This window comes from Antedon bifida, chromosome 2, assembly GCF_963402885.1.
Source record: "Antedon bifida chromosome 2, ecAntBifi1.1, whole genome shotgun sequence".
Taxonomy (NCBI): Eukaryota; Metazoa; Echinodermata; class Crinoidea; order Comatulida; family Antedonidae; genus Antedon; species Antedon bifida.
Genome location: NC_136227.1, coordinates 25354668 through 25372137, shown reverse-complemented (window position 1 = coordinate 25372137; position 17470 = coordinate 25354668). Strand labels below are relative to the sequence as shown.

Genomic DNA, 17470 nt, shown 5'->3' with positions numbered 1-17470 from the left:
TTTTTATTACGATATTATTTTTATTTACCTTAGATTTCGGTGATTCAGAAACTGTGATTCGTCAAAAGAGATCTTTCAATCCAATGAATAGTCCTTACAATCAAGGAGACGCTCCTAGACTCCAACCAATTGCAAGTTCACCTAGGAAGTCTCGCGGTCCATATAGCTCGGGTGATGCACCTAGGATTCCTCCAAAATACAACGCCAGGAGTAGGCCTTCAGGTCCATACAGCCAAGGAGACGCTCCTAAACGTCGACCTATCTCCAGTTCACCAAGGAAGTCTTACGGTCCATATAGCGCAGGTGATGCGCCTAGAGTTCCTCCAAAATACAACGCCAAGAGTAGGCCTTCAGGTCCATACAGCCAAGGAGACGCTCCTAAACTTCGACCTATCGCCAGTTCACCAAGGAAGTCTTACGGTCCATATAGCGCAGGTGATGCGCCTAAGGTTCCACCAAAATACAGCGCCAAGAGTAGGCCTTCAGGTCCATACAGCCAAGGAGATGCTCCTAAACTTCGACCTATCGCCAGTTCACCAAGGAAGTCTTACGGTCCATATAGCGCAGGTGATGCGCCTAAGGTCCCTCCAAAATACAGCGCCAAGAGTAGGCCTTCAGGTCCATACAGCCAAGGAGATGCTCCTAAACTTCGACCTATCGCCAGTTCACCAAGGAAGTCTTACGGTCCATATAGCGCAGGTGATGCGCCTAAGGTCCCTCCAAAATACAGAGCCAAGAGTAGGCCATCAGGTCCATACAGCCAAGGAGACGCTCCTAAACTTCGACCTATTGCGAGCTCACCTAGGAAGTCTTCCAGTCCGTATAGCGCAGGCGATGCTCCTAAGGTTCCTCCAAAATACAGTGCCAAGAGTAGACCATCAGGTCCATACAGCCAAGGAGACGCTCCTAAACTTCGACCTATTGCAAGCTCACCTGGGAAGTCATCCAGTCTATATAGCTCTGGTGAGTGTCAGCAAATAAATGACAATTTACCAACAAACAATATTTATCTTCCACGGTTTAATATTATACAGATATTGCCTGCTTAGAGGTGAAATATAAGATTTGACATCCCCGAGGGAATGATATTATGTTCGAGGGAATATCTCGAAGCGGCAGCTGAGGGATATATAATTCCCCGAGAACATAATATCATCCCGAGGGGATGTTAAATCTTATATTTTACCGATATAAAAGGCGATATCTGTTATATTATATAGCCAAGAACAAGTCTGCTGGGTTGGGTGAAGCTAGGCTAGGCCTCCTATAGTCTCTATAGGCCTAGTATTTGTATTGTATGTAAACAAGCCTCCTGCCTAGACACCTTACCTTGCGAAGAATAATATACAGATAATTACTAATTAATGATTCCTTGGCAATAAAATATTCACTTAGGCCTAGGTCGTTTAAATTAACAGAAGAATTTCCATCAATAAGCCTATTAATAATAATATTATAATCAGGTAGGCCGAATAAACAATTCATCGTCTCCTCTTCGAGGAGCCGAATCACCGGATGTTCAGCGCGTACTAGTTACTAGGTTACTACCGTGAGTATTGACCAATCACGAACGGTGTTTCACCACATTTAGGGAGGACTAATAACAAATGAGGGCGCTATGTATGCATAGTTTAAATAGTTTAGATGATTAATTTCTTCAAGCAAGCTGCGTGGCGCAGCGGTTATGAACGTTGGTCTTGCGATGGAGTTACAATTCCACCCAGGTTCAAGATCCAGTAGATGACTTCTGTTTATTTATCGGCAAACACGAGTGTTGCCACACGAAAATTACACAGTCAATGTCATCGACCTCGAAAATGTATATGTTTAATGACAGGGGAAATTTAATCGGTCAATATCCTCGTTCTCGAGGATATATACGATTTGTGATACGATTACGTCATGTGACGCAGTTTCAACCAATCACGTTCACGTATTTACATAGGCTATGTAATATATTGAAATGTTCAATAATAAATGTATTCACTTCATAGGTAATACCAGAAATAAAAATTCTTCCTTTCCAATATTTCTTTTCATTCGTTCTAAATGCTTACACCTTATTGTGACTCTATATATAATAAGTCGATCACTTGCACTGATGAAGGGCTAGTGTTGCCCGAAAGCTCTGCTAACTTTTCTGGCTGTTTACTTTATCGTTTTGATTTAGCTTTTCGCCTTTTTTTTTGTATCTCCATTGAGATACAGCAACTGATACCCACAGCATTGTCATTTTTTCAGTAATTTGCCTTTGGATTGACCTTATATTAGCGCTTAATACACAAGGCATCAAGCCCTTCACATTATTATCCTGGTCATGTTTTGGAAATTTCTGGAAACATACTCACTCCCATAGTATGCATAGGCTGCATATATGCTGCAGCCAGTAATCATCGCAGTTATGTTTGGACCAATAGCACGTACCCATTTTTACACCTGGGCGGAGAAAGGCTATTAAAAATAATTTGAAGTTTAAAAAAAAAACCTGAAAATAAATGTGTTTAGATTCTAGATCTACTGGCGAATGGGGTGAATGGATGGCGTGGCAACAATGTTCAGCTACTTGTGGAAAGGGTAAACGTGTAAGAGATAGAAAATGCGACAGTCCACCACCGACAGATGGCGGTGAGCCATGTTTTGGGAACAATATTAAAAGTGAGACATGCGCTGGAGAAACTCTCTGCAAAGGTAAGTGTGATCAGGGAATTACAATTTCACTCTTCTACCCTTGTATAATAGTCCGAGTTGACTCAATGTTTACTTGGCCTACTGACCAAAAATAGGGAGGTTTCGCAACCTTACGAATACGATAACGAAAACGTCACACATTTGTGAAACTTTTGAGCTGATCCCCATTTCATATCGTAAAGCGTATTCATGTTGACGAATATCACCAGCCATAACGAGTACAGTTTTTGATCTATTTTGCACATTTTGCATTTGAATCAGGAATGATTCATGATTATAATATAATTATAGATTTATTGAAAGTAATTTACTAAAGTAATTTACTAAAATGCCAGGTAATTTTTTTGTTGTTGAAAGCCCTCACTCGCTTTGATGTTACGCTAAAAAAGAGAAACATGAAAAAAAAAGAAACATTACATGCGCTTCGTTCAAATTTACCGCAGTCATATTTTGGACGGCGCCCTCAATATTTCGTTGCCATGCGAAACAGATTTTTTACTGGCTTACGAAAACGAATACGTGTGCGTGACGTATCCGTTTTCGTTATCGTATTCGTAGCGTTGCGTAAACCTCTCTATTTTTACTGGCTTACGAAAACGAATACGTGTGCGTGACGTATCCGTTTTCGTTATCATATTCGTAACGTTGCGAAACCTCTCTAATAACCCAAGAAAACAAATTTTAAAAAGTATGAATGTATTTGTTGGTGGTTTAAATAGTTTAAAAAAAATGTCATTTTAGATTCTTATTGAAGATGTATTGTCCTCCAAAAACCGGAAAATCTAAATTAATAAATTCGATTTTATAGTTTTAATAAAGTTAATCGATTCCGCAGTATATATTTTAGGCCACCGGGTGAAGAAAAAAAGCCACTGGAAAACACTTTTCGCTCCGACCTCTGGGAAATAACAATTTTTTTCCTAGATCAATCTATAACATGTTCTAATTATTAATATGAATAGTTTGACAAAAATATCGTATCGTATACGCACTCGATTAAACGTCATCGCTAGGCCGCAATATCATAAACATCTCATCGAAGTTACAGACAGAAAGCTTAGCAAAATACCTACAGTGTCAGCTGTACGTTATGTCGCGATGCGTCAATTCAAGTCAAATCGCATCATTTTAAGTAGATTAATTGCGTCAAATTAATATTCGTTTAATCATTTTTTTACCATTAGACGAAAACTACTCAGTAGTTACGTCAGATATTGTTATTATAAACATATCTGGATTATTTATATGATTAAATGATTAATAGTATAAGCCATGCGAAGATAACAATTCAATTCTACACAATAATTCAAATAAAATGTTTGGATAGACTTTATTATTTTTATATATAAATAGGCCTATATAGTACATTATACATAATATTATTAGTTGATATTTACTTATCTCTATACGTTATGTTTTTTATTCATTGAATGTCACAATCAATGTAATAAAAACAAAATGTATTGGATTACAGTTTAAAAAGAAATAAATGCTAATAAATAGATAATACTAAATACTAGGTATTATATAACACCTAAATAAATTCCTGTCATTTGATTGGACGATTGTGGGTCACATTGCGTACAATAGTAATATTAATCGATCGTTTACTAGTACTTTTTTTCGTGTAAGAAAAAAAAAATCTTTTCGCGTTTGGAAAATATTTTTTTAATACTATTGCTTTAGAAATGCAACAGCGCCAACTATTTGTACTTTCGCCGCGCGAAGCGAAGATTGAATGTTATGACTGATTTCGCGATGGAAGTACATTTTTGGAGAGATATATGTGTACTAATTTAGATCAAAAAGGCATTTAAATTAGCTTTAGATCCTTTGTAGGATTTTGATTAATTAATGGGAACATCTCTACAAGACATGGAATCGTTGGAAAAAAAACATAATTAGCCTATGAGTTCCACCAGTTGCCTGTCGAAGTTTTTGCTGTCTTTCATTCAGCCTATCTAGTAGTAATAGGCCTAGGCCTAAGCCTGTTAGTATTAGGCTAGGCCTAGGCGTTTTAGCCTGGCTAGGCCTAGGATTGTTAGTTTGTTTGTTGACATAATTAGCACTACAATGGGTGTGTTTATAAAATCCATATAAATATAATATATATAAAATATATTATTAACAACCAATTGTTACTGTAATCAGGTGAACATTTTTCACCTACCTGCTGTAATAATCATGTTGTGAATCAAATGTAGGTCTTAGGCTAGGCCTACCAGTTATTTTAAATTAGGAATAGGAATCTAGTTAGATGTTATATAAAACAAATAATGAATGTTTTATATTCGTGTAGCCCAATGGTACCGATAATGGCATTTTGTGAATGATGAAAGGTTACATATCAACTCGGCTTCGCTTCGTTGAAATATAACTTTTCATCATTCACCGCATGTCATTATCTGTACCATTACAAATAAATAAACATTCATTATTTGTATATTATTAGATGTTAAATTAAAGGAAACAGCATGAAACATAAATAATCTTTATATTGTATGTTTTGGCTGACTTCATACAGATGCAGATTAGTCACCATTTGGTATAAATAAAGACTAGCCATTTAACATTTACAGTATTTATGTTATACTGTACCATATAGTTATATAAAATTATTTAAATCAATATTTTGCTTTTTATTAATTAATTTATTTTATTGATTATTTGAAGATTTTTGTAACTAATTATTTTATTCAATTTAGTAATAATTTGCTGAATCAATAACATTTTGAAAAGGTCATGGCTCAACACGAGTAAAAAATGAATTTAACTACGAACGTTTTAAATGTAATTTTCTCTTTATATGATACGTTTTTATGTCAAACTTTGTGTTATTACTTTTAAAATATTATTAAAATAATTACTGTAAGATGTTCTTTTATTTCCCAAACATCGGAACGGGATTGAACGATAGGATTTTCACCTGATGGCCTGATGTACATACTGTACTATGGTGAGATTGGCTCACCTGAAAATGTATTTCAATAATTACGCACAATTTCAGTAATTTACCAAATGTTATGTTTTGATTGTCGATTTTTTTTTAATAAATGAAAATATAAAGATGAAAATAAAATAATTGAAAGTGATTATCATTGTTAAATTTCAGATGGAACAATGATACATGAATTAACAGTAACCATTGGTTTTGACGCCAGGCTTAGCTGTGATGCGGAATGGTATCTTGTCCACCACCCTGACGCGACCGTTGAATGGTACAAAGATCACAACGTTGTCGAATTAACAGGTAAAAACTATGGGCGGCCGTTAGGGCCAGAATAGACAATGTGCAAATATGTCGAAAAGGACGGACAAACGCAGAAAGGACAAGTACAAATATGCCGAAAGGACGGACAAACGCGGAACGGACAATTACAAAATCGGAAACTGCGTTCTCTATTTCCAGTAGGTAAACTTGCGCATAAGCCATGATTTGATGTATTGAGGTTAGTGTAAGAACAACGGTGATGCCCAATTGAAAGCTTTGAAACTGATATTCATTTACGATGTTGAGATTATTCGAACACTAATCATTTTTTTTTAATAGAGCATTGCACAAAACAGGTGTAATAACTAAGATTTTCTGAAATATAATTTTACATAATATACAAATAATTTTCAAAACAAAAACCATGTAATGAATCGTAGATTAAACTACATATAACGTGACTCTTGGGAAAATATAGATTATCGTTATTTAGTGTCATGAATGCTAGGCCCATTAGGCCTACTTGGTACTGCTGGCTGATACGTCTTTTATTTAGAATTGTTTTTTTTCCTCTCAACGCGTTGTGGTTAATATTTATTTTTAGTGGCCCTTACATAAAAATAAAATAAAAAGGGCGTGACCAAATCAAATCCAGGTGCCGTTTTTGTAATAAATAAATTGGTCACAAAAAGTAATGTTACCACAGGGAGAGGGTAGGCCTACCCACTCTTAAGCGCATTAGATGGCCGTTATTCAAAACACAGTTTCGAATGTGTTAAAACTATTCACATGACAGAAATATAAATTTAACGAGGGTTCATTGTCATCGTTTGAGTTATTTTAAGAAAAACCGATACTGCTTTTGATTCGAAAATAGTACTGTCCGTAGGGGCAGTGGCATTCAGGGCTGGTCTAACATGAATGATAAACAATGCGGGAAAAACTGTGTCGAACACAGCGATGATACTACCGGGGTGAATTCCCAACTGCCTGGTTCATTATCTTTTACTACCTTGGGTGACACGCGATACATGTTAATGACACGGATGGACGAGCAGCTCAAGTCAGGACGTTTGGTGGGTTTTCTTACCGGGGGTTGGAAAAATTAACCCAATTGTAACCTTTACATTTGGACCAAAACGTTATGCAGAAAATATGCCGGACAAATATAATATAATAGGCGATTTATGGGAGCGGAACAACTTGCTGCAATGTTTCGGACGTTAAAAAGTGCAACGGACGGAATATTAGCTACGGGGTGCCGTCCGACACGCTACCTATTCTGTCTTACAAACCACGGTTTGTAAAATAGGTGTCTGTCGGACGGCGCCACGTATTAGCATTACAAAATTTCTGTGAAACTGAATAAAATAATTGCTAAATGAAGATTTGGCGACATAACATTGAATAGTGTACTATTACTTGCGGTCTAGTAAGTTAATAATTAAATTATATTTAAAACAATCTTACCGTAATGCAAACAAAAATAAATTATACTTCTTATACTTCTTTTTGTATTTTTACGTATTCTGTTGTAATTGTAAAGAGCCGATATTGAATAAATCAAATCAAATCAAATCAAGTCTGATAATACAAGTTGTACATTTCCAATCGTTCATGGGATCGGGGTTTTGACCGTGGACAGTTGTTATATTTATTATATAATTATGCAATGGATCTTGGTTCCCTCAGGGATCTAGTAAAATTGTGCAATGTAATGTTTTACGGTGTTAATCCGTTTTAGTGCAGAAATAACATACGTACGTACTGAATATTTACATTTGCAAAACGTATGACAATTTATTTTCATAAATGCACGCAAATTTACGTTAATTTAGAGTTTCTTTTATATTATTGTGAACTTATATTAGGTTATACCATTATGTAATTTATAATAAACAATGTATTGATTCGTTACAGGTTCTATCCAGAATATAGGGTTGGGCGATTTACAGATAACGAAGGTAAATCAGCAAAACGAAGGCGTGTACGCATGCGCGATTACCAAGGATCAACAGTCTTATTATAACAACGTTGTACTTTTAAAAGGTATTTTATAGGGTTTTTTTTTATTATGACACAGAATTTTCAATAACTCGTACTTTTAACATAATTGCTTTTAAAATTGCGACATGTTGAGTAACACGCCCTAATTGTTTCTATATTGTAAACAATGACACACGGCTCCCCTAGCCTTGAACATTGCTCCTAGGTTATTGAAACTGTTCACGGTCTAATTCCAATATATTTATTCAAATTATTAGCCTAAATACAAAGTTCTTTCACCATTGGTTTTTCTCATCATCAACTTTAACCTAACAGGCCCCTGGCTTCAAACCCCTCTTGAGGATTGATGATGTTGGACGCCAACTGAATGATTCAGAAATGTATTGAATTGATTGAAAGCACGCTGACAGATCATGGCAAAACAAAGGCGAAACTAGATAAAGACGCACACTTGCGCACGTGCTCTCACAAGAGCTGATAATGGCTTGCGTGCATTTAAACTGTGTCTGTTTACGTTGGTCAGTAAGATCTTCAGCATGCCTTTGTCAGGCAACTAAACCTGTTCTGGGTGCGAATAAAACAAAGGCGAAACTTGATAAAGACGCACACTTGCGCACGCTCTCACAAAAGCTGATAATAGCTTGCGTGCATTTAAACTGTGTCTGTTTATGTTGGTCAGTAAGATCTTCAGCATGCCTTTGTCCTGTAAACCTGTCCTGGGTGCGAATATTATAATACGGAAATAAATTTATATTTAAAAATGTTCGTTATATGTAGGGACGACTGGAAATTTGGAAACATTTTTGGGATTAAATAATTAGGCCTATTCTATTACACAGAATACGACGCTTTAAGGGTTCTAATTTATGCGATACCGATTATGTAATACCAGACATAAATTTATTGGGCCCACAATGTGTTCATTATTTTAGGTAAATAAATCTTATATTAAAGTAAAAATTGTTTACAGATTTTTAAAAATATTTCAGATTTAATGTGCACTACATCATTTTGTACTTAAGCTACTGACCTCGTAAATCAGAAATTATTTGTAAGATCAACCCCTATTGGACGTTTATATAAATGGACGTTGCAACAATCTAACCCCCGGATTTGGGAATGTAAACTCATTTACAAATTAGCAAAACTTAAACCACATTGTTTCTTATTAACATGTTATTACATTAGTTTACTCGACAGGTGCCATGTCGTAAAAAAATGAGTTACGCACCATTGAAAGCGACCGAATTTTAATCTAGTCGTTTGTTGAGCCATGAGAAAAAAAAACAAAATAAATTTAGTTAGAGTTTCTGTATTGGAACTGGGCGCATGGCGAAGATAACGGTCCTAAAGTCTACACTAACAAACTTTATATGACAACAAAATGTGATGTGTCCATATATGGTAGTGATATGACATCATCATGTCCATATTTGGACAGATCACATTTTTTTGACACATGAAGTTTAATAGTGTAGACAAGGCTTTAGGTTGGGATTTATGCTTCTAAACTAACAGCATAGCATTTCATACCAATACCATTTCCCCAATTTTCATCTCCTTTTAAAAAACTAACAAGTTGGAATTTCCATGTGAATATAGGCCTAAAATAGTCATTCCCAAGCCTCGTGGTAAAGTGGTAAGACAGAAAATAATGCATCGGCCTAAAAATAATTATTTTTTTTTTAAACTTCTAATTGAAAAACCCTTAGCCATCAATTATATTATGTATTATCAACAATGAGCTAATAAATAAATAAATAAATGTGAATTGAATTAACTTACACCTAATCTTTCCCACTATTATGACACCCAGGCATAGCATACTCTTGATTTATGTTCATGCCTACATAGCGCCCTCCCGTAAGTTTTTAATTTATGTTTTAATTAAATGTTACGCATTATTCATTTTGCTTCATCACAATTTGAGGGTGGATAATTAATTTAATATTTGTTACAATTGTTAACCTACTTATTTTTTATTTTCACATTGTAGTCAAGACAACGATGTCATTAATGGAAGTTGGTGAGTTATTTTTTAATGTTATGTTACATAATTACAAATAGTCACAATCTGAAGGGGTGGGAGCTGGGTAAGTCGGGGTGAATGTTTCATCCGGTGTAAATATAATGTTTAAAAAAAAAAACATCAATTTTAACGATTTTAACTCAACGATCGAAAAATGTTGTAGCCATGATAAATTATTCTCATCGTAGGCTGATACTGAGATAAATTGTCGTACTCGATTGGCAACTGTCGTTGTCAACATAAAGATTCGTTGAGTACTTTTTGTATTCGAATCATTCGAATAGAAAAAAAAATCTAAACTCAACTGAAAAACTGTACTTAACGGTAACATTTCTAATCGGATACAGTAAGTTGTCTCAGGCTGCTGAACAGTTTTTTTGAACAGCTCCCTCTATTGTTTAAAAAGTTATGTTCAGCAGTAAAATCAAAATGGACAACCTGTACTGTTATCGGATTGTTTTTGTACATGGGTTCCGAGCGTAGCAGATTTTTTCCGTACAATGGTTCCGGCAATCGGTACATCGTGTAAAGTAGGCCGAATTTTATACAAATACCAGCTGCAGACACGAACCTAACCCTTGAAAAAAACATATTTTACTTATACTGTACACGTTTTATTTTGGGCAGTTATGTAACGTTCGCGCTATCGTTATTATTTCAACTTGTTTCAAAAGATCGTTTTTGAACTTTAACGATCAACGATGATAGAGTCGAATAACGTCGACTGGAAAACAAGCTTTAGTATATATTATAGGCCTATATCAGGTGTCGTTATTTATCTTTCTTCTATTATTTCAACGTATTCAAGGTGTAAGCTTTTTATAAAAATTGTAAGACACAATATAAGGCATTTATAATACCAATAGACAACTGTGGAGTACACGCACTGTCTTCCACCATGTATCGAAATAATTGAGTGTTATTATTTTGGAAACACGAATTGGTATGAAGATCGACCGAATGCCATATAAAGAGATCCAGATTAAACTAAATTATTCTTCTACTTACATAATTATGTTAGTACCTCGATCTCTAGTTAATGATTGTTTCCATGATATATACTTTTATCAAGAATGACAACTAGTAGTAGATTTCCTTTCGGATTGCAAATAATATATGTAAAGTAAGTTTTTAGTAAACGATTTGTTGTAATAAATTCTTTACGAAATATATCGTTACTACATTAATGAATTTTATTTTTTTTAAATGCTTTATTCACCTATTTTGTAGCTCAAACTCAACCTCAGCGTCTGGTCGTACCAATCGTACTTCCACTTTTAATCTTCGTATTAGCTGTCGTGACATTGCGAAAAGAATATCAAAGGTTAGTGTAAATATAATACACGTGAATATATTTTATCAATCCGAACGATTGTTTCCATGTTTATTTTAAAATGTTTTCATATACTACCCTTCATTTTGTTGGGTGGACGACAACGAACATTGTTATTTAAGACCGTGCATTTTAGTAACGGTGGATTATTTTACCATAATTAAATTGTTTTATCTAACATGGCAATAACTTAGCTGAAAGTTGCTAGGCAGAAAGCGACACGCAGTTTTTACTTTGTTATAAGAACGAAATCTCGGCCGCCATTTCGTTTTAGTACAATAATAGGTTTGTAAAAGCTGATTTTTGAATGAACTTTACTTCTACTTTTTGTCGTTATTATTATACATGTATATGGTAACTTGGACTACATAACTAACTTAAATGTTATTAGTGGACCGAAATTTAAAATTATTATGATAGTATAAAATAATAGTTTAATACACACACAAATTAGGAGAAATAACATCTGGTGATTTTATATCACCAACAGAAACAGACGACTGCATAATGTTAAAAACAAAACATTTTTACGTTCGTATTGAATGAATAAATCAAAACGTCACGAAAGGCTTACGGGGCTAATAGCCGACGAGGTTAATGTCCAGAAAGTCAAGTTTAAACCCCAAGAAAGCCAATGATAAACGTTTTGGGGATATGGGTGCGGGTCTGGGATTTAGACAGGATTGCCAAGTTCAATGGGTTTTATGGGGTGAAGGTCATTTGTGGACATATATCGTCTGGTATTTAAACACGCCAGACAAAATCCAGGTCCTTTAATAATATTAAATTACTGCAGTACAAAACGATTATATTAATATTATGGTCAAATTTAGTAGCTTGTGGGTAGATATGCCTAACCAAAATTGGTTTTGCTTATTATTGTTTAACACTAAAATAATGATGTTACCTCGATGAAAATGTTTATATTTTTGTAGAGAAAAAGTATAATTTTTTTGTGGGCGAAACGTTATTACATTTGTGGGTGATACGTTCTGTTTTCATTGTATTTAATGTGGTTTGACATTTGTGGGCGTTTTCACATTTGTAGGTTCTAAGCTCCGAAACTCTTCCTACGGTTTTTTTCAGTATTTTTAAAATCTGACCCCATGTGTCAAACTTGTATTACCCTACGTTCACATTGAGCCCAAATATGGTGCGGTGGCCGGATAAATCGTGAAAACGGGTGAAATGAATAGGCTACAGCCGTTCACAATAACGCTCTCCGAAATCCGTACAAAACGAGTATCATGTGTGATCGAAAACCTAGTATATAATGTGAACGCAACTCTTACGAACAAAATCCTTTTGGGGAAATTATCCTTCGGGGTTGGAGTGCGGTCTTAATATGTCGATGTGTACTACATCGATGACTATGACATAACAACTACAATAGGCTGTGTTTTTAAAAATATTATATAATAGACCTAAAACGTAGATAATAACATTCATTATTTGTATTCTACATTATAGAATGAAAAATCTATCAACTAAAGGCTCAAAAAAGAAGTCGAAAAAGAAGAAGGCTAAAAAATCCAAAAAGAAAGAGGAAAGTAGCTGCGATGATGATGATGGTGGTGGTTTTGGAGGTCCACCACCACCAGGACCAGGTGGAATGGGTGGACCACCGGGGATACCACCTCCATCAAGGCCTATGATGCCTCCAATGGGTGGGCGGCCGCCTCCTGGTGATGGAGGGTTCGTACGACCTCCAATGTCAGCTAATTTATTAAAGGGTATTAAAAAGCATTAAGTCCATTTCAATACGATAAAATAGAAGAGAACAGCCGTTTTACAGATTGTACACCATCACCATCCATTCCTTTTCATTACTTCCTCTGAAAAACAAATTCCAAACAACACATTTTAAAATCAAGTTATGTTATTTGTTATCTATTTGGTTTTAAAGCATGATTATGACTTTGAGCTTGTACCCTGATGTCACCATATACGTAACCGCACGTAAGATTGTTCGTGACAAGGTCTAAATGGAATGGCTTAACAACATAGGCTTCAGGCCTGACGTGGCCTAGCCCTTGATTCTTCAGTCGTTTTCTTCGATTATTGACCTATTTCTTTTTTTAAAGTTTGTCTACTGTTAAAAGCAACATTTTTATTTATTCAGGTGATATACGAGTTGGAGTTGTGCCAATTTATATTTTATTATTATTAGGTCTATTATGGTCTATTTATAAACATATTTTTTTTCCAATTGATTCTCATACAAAATCAGGAGTCGGAATACTTTAAATACAAACACATTGATGTATGCTCCTAACAGGAAATTGTTTAAACGCAGTACGAATTTGAAGAATGTTGTGCAAATGTAGGCCTAGGACCGCTGATCTCATTATGAACATCGGTTGTTGAATATAACGCATGTATAATGATCTCTGTTACTTATACCTCAAAGTCAAATTCACAAGCACGTGCGTTATCTAATAAAGTCGAAGCCAGACGTACATTTCTTTAGTGATGAATGATAATAAAGAGTCAATCATTTTCAAAGGCAGTGTTATACGTCATTTCAAATTACCGTGATAAACGCACGCCTAATTAAAACTTGAAGAGTCCATGGGTGTGGCTTACATCTTTGCCAACTTGGCACCCCGGGTGCGAAATAACGCAGGTGGGGTCTACGTGCTGCTATCCTAAGAGGCACTCATATTTATACTGGTATATTACTTAACCATTACTGTATTACATTACTGTATTTTCTAAAATAAAAAACTGTAAAAATCATTGTACAACATAAAATTTGATTCACCATTGTATGAATTATTAAATAAATTTAATAAATTAAATTTTTTATTATTACAAAGAAATGCATCTTAATGTATTGCCGGCTTATCGATATGAACTTATAAAAATAATTTATGGAAAGATACTTAAGGAGTCTAAAAAGAGAGGACCTACTTAAATGAGTTTAGCGCGGCGCGCCTTTCATTGTTTCTGTCTTTCTCATAAAATGTTTTATATTGTAATAAACCATTATTATATACATTATAAAATGTGCTTTTTTCATGTTGTTATTAGATACATATTTCATTTAGTGGGCGATTGTTACATTATGCGGTTTTCAGAAGGTGGTTTGTGTCACGTGGGACCGTAGCATTACATGAACATTGTAAACGATTCGAATTAAAGAACATGAATCAAAAGTTATCGGTCTCTAGATGGCGTATAGCAGGTAATAAACAAATTTGTATTCCACGGTTGCAAATTTTGTAATTATTATTTTCAGAAGAAAAACTTACTTACTGCCGCCCTGTAAATGATTGAATAGAACTTGAAATAGAAACGCGGCATGCAGAGGCGGCTATCGAGATGTCCGTACAAAGTTCCGCAATTCGGTTGGGATCATTATAACGATCAATAAAACGGCTAATTTCAACCAGGTTATTCGCGGTTCATGTTTTATTTATGAAGTTTCTATTTGTACCACCTCTTTTTGTACCACCTTTATTTGTACCACCTCTTTTTGTACCACTATTTGTACCACCTCTATTTGTAATCACCTCTATTTGTACCACCGCTATTTGCACCACCACTATTTGTACCACCTCTATTTGTACCACCACTATTTGTACCACCACTATTTGTACCACCACTATTTGTACCACCATACTATTTGTAACTACCTCTATTTGTACCACCACTATTTGTAACTACCTCTATTTGTACCACCACTATTTGTACCACCTCTATTTGTACCACCACTATTTGTAACTACCTCTATTTGTACCACCACTATTTGTACCACCTCTATTTGTACCACCACTATTTGTAACTACCTCTATTTGTACCACCGCTATTTGTACCACCACTATTTGTACCACCATACTATTTGTAACTACCTCTATTTGTACCACCACTATTTGTACCACCACTATTTGTACCACCACTATTTGTAACCACCTCTATTTGTAACCACCTCTATTTGTACCACCACTATTTGTACCACCTCTATTTGTACCACCACTATTTGTACCACCACTATTTGTAACCACCACTATTTGTACCACCACTATTTGTACCACCTCTATTTGTACCACCACTATTTGTAACTACCTCTATTTGTACCACCACTATTTGTACCACCACTATTTGTACCACCGCTATTTGTACCATCGCTATTTGTACCACCGCTATTTGTAACCACCTCTATTTGTACCACCGCTATTTGTACCACCACTATTGTACCACCACTATTTGTACCACCTCTATTTGTACCACCACTATTTGTAACCACCTCTTTTTGTAAAACCGCTATTTGTACCACCACTATTTGTACCCACCTCTATTTGTTACCACCACTATTTGTAACCACCTCTATTTGTACCACCACTATTTGTAACCACCTCTATTTGTACCACCGCTATTTGTACCACCACAATTTGTACCACCATACTATTTGTAACTACCTCTATTTGTACCACCACTATTTGTACCACCACTATTTGTACCACCATACTATTTGTAACTACCTCTATTTGTACCACCGCTATTTGTACCACCACTATTTGTACCACCATACTATTTGTAACTACCTCTATTTGTACCACCACTATTTGTACCACCACTATTTGTACCACCTCTATTTGTACCACCGCTATTTGTACCACCACTATTTGTACCACCGCTATTTGTACCACCATACTATTTGTAACTACCTCTATTTGTACCACCACTATTTGTACCGCCACTATTTGTAACTACCTCTATTTGTACCACCACTATTTGTACCACCACTATTTGTATCCACCTCTATTTGTACTACCTCTATTATTCTAGGCCTACCCGTCACTATTTGTATTGCCGGGAACTCAAACATCTACTCCAAACATTACACCCATGCCGCTGAATTCAAAACGACACTCTCGATTTTTTTTTATATTTCGTAAAAGGCCGTGTAAATAAAAACGTTAAACCCTGAGAAAATGTTACCTGGTTCTTAAATAACCAAAAACTTTCACGACGAAACTTTGGTGGTCTCTGATAACCTTGAGTTGGGTTCTCAACATTCCTACATTTAAAAAATATAGGATTATAGGATTTGTTGTTCTACTTTACGCAGTTATGTTCATATTTCATGTACAATATCTATTACAGCACTATTCAGTTATGTATACGGAATCACTTTACCGTTTCAGCCCACTCTAGGACGTAACACAAGAAGGACGTTAAGCGCACTGCAAGTAGATCAATCACAACGCGTAATTGGTCAACTCACTTTCTTTGCGCTTACGTCAATATAGTATCGCGTCCCAAATTGGAACCAAGACTTCACACTCTTATTTACGCTTTGAATGTAATCGTTGAGGTACGTACAGCTCGTGTTTGATCGATACAAATATGCGTTAGACGATGCCTGTGACAATGATCACGACTGAGCTTTTACCGTTACCGTTGACGTCATATCGCGTTTTGATCCATAAAAATCGCGTTTAATGATGCCGTGACAATTATCGCAACGACTGCGCTTTTACCGTTACTGTTGACGTCATATCGCATTTTGATCGATAAACATCGCGTTAGATGATGCCGTGCCAATTATCGCAACGTCTGCGCTTTTACCGTTACCGTTGACGTCATATCGCATTTTGATCCATAAAAATCGCGTTAGATGATTCCGTGACAATTATCGCAACGTCTGCGCTTTTACCGTTACCGTTGACGTCATATCGCATTTTGATCGATAAACATCGCGTTAGATGATGGCCGTGACAATTATCGCAACGTCTGCGCTTTTACCGTTATCTTTGACGTCAGATCGCGTTTCGATCCATAAAAATCACGTTTGAGAAAATGAACGCGCTGACTACGCTTTCGTCATACAAAGTTCTTCCTTTAACCATAATGAAGAATACCATATTTTGTCGAAGAATATTGTTATATTGTGCTGACGTACTTCTTCATAACAAGTGTGTCTATGTGACTCTACTCAGTAGACCTGGAATGTTCTCCTTAAATAAAATCATTAAACATTCTTTATAGTAAGATATAGAAACTCATTTCAAAGCTGGTAAATATGCTATAACAATTACCAGTTATTATCCTCATATGATTATGAATAGTTATTTAAATCGAGTTAAAAATAATACGGTATCCACCTGTAGTGAATCGGTACGGTAAATGACCATGGCAGACGATACCTTTCTCTCTCCCACCAATACCCCATCCCATCAATTACAGCGGCCTGGTA

The 17470-nt window shown here is 35.5% G+C and overlaps 1 protein-coding gene across 1 annotated transcript; it reads left to right on the top strand.

The window, feature by feature from the left end:
• Window positions 1-71: 71 nt before the first annotated feature.
• On the top strand, window positions 72-14259 carry LOC144858747 (uncharacterized). Its single transcript, XM_078714850.1, has 7 exons — window positions 72-963; window positions 2506-2688; window positions 5801-5938; window positions 7820-7948; window positions 9903-9932; window positions 11166-11259; window positions 12739-14259. The coding sequence occupies exons 1-7, from the start codon at window positions 84-86 to the stop codon at window positions 13016-13018; spliced, it is 1734 nt and encodes a 577-aa protein (XP_078570976.1). The 5' UTR covers window positions 72-83; the 3' UTR covers window positions 13019-14259.
• Window positions 14260-17470: the final 3211 nt, after the last annotated feature.

Bases quoted from the DNA above. Each gene is read 5' to 3' on its own strand.
- LOC144858747 (XM_078714850.1), top strand. From the start codon at position 84: ATGAATAGTCCTTACAATCAAGGAGACGCTCCTAGACTCCAACCAATT. The intron at 964-2,505 runs GTGAGTGTCAGC...AAATGTGTTTAG, and splicing joins ATCCAGTCTATATAGCTCTG to ATTCTAGATCTACTGGCGAA. The intron at 11,260-12,738 runs GTTAGTGTAAAT...TCTACATTATAG, and splicing joins TTGCGAAAAGAATATCAAAG to AATGAAAAATCTATCAACTA.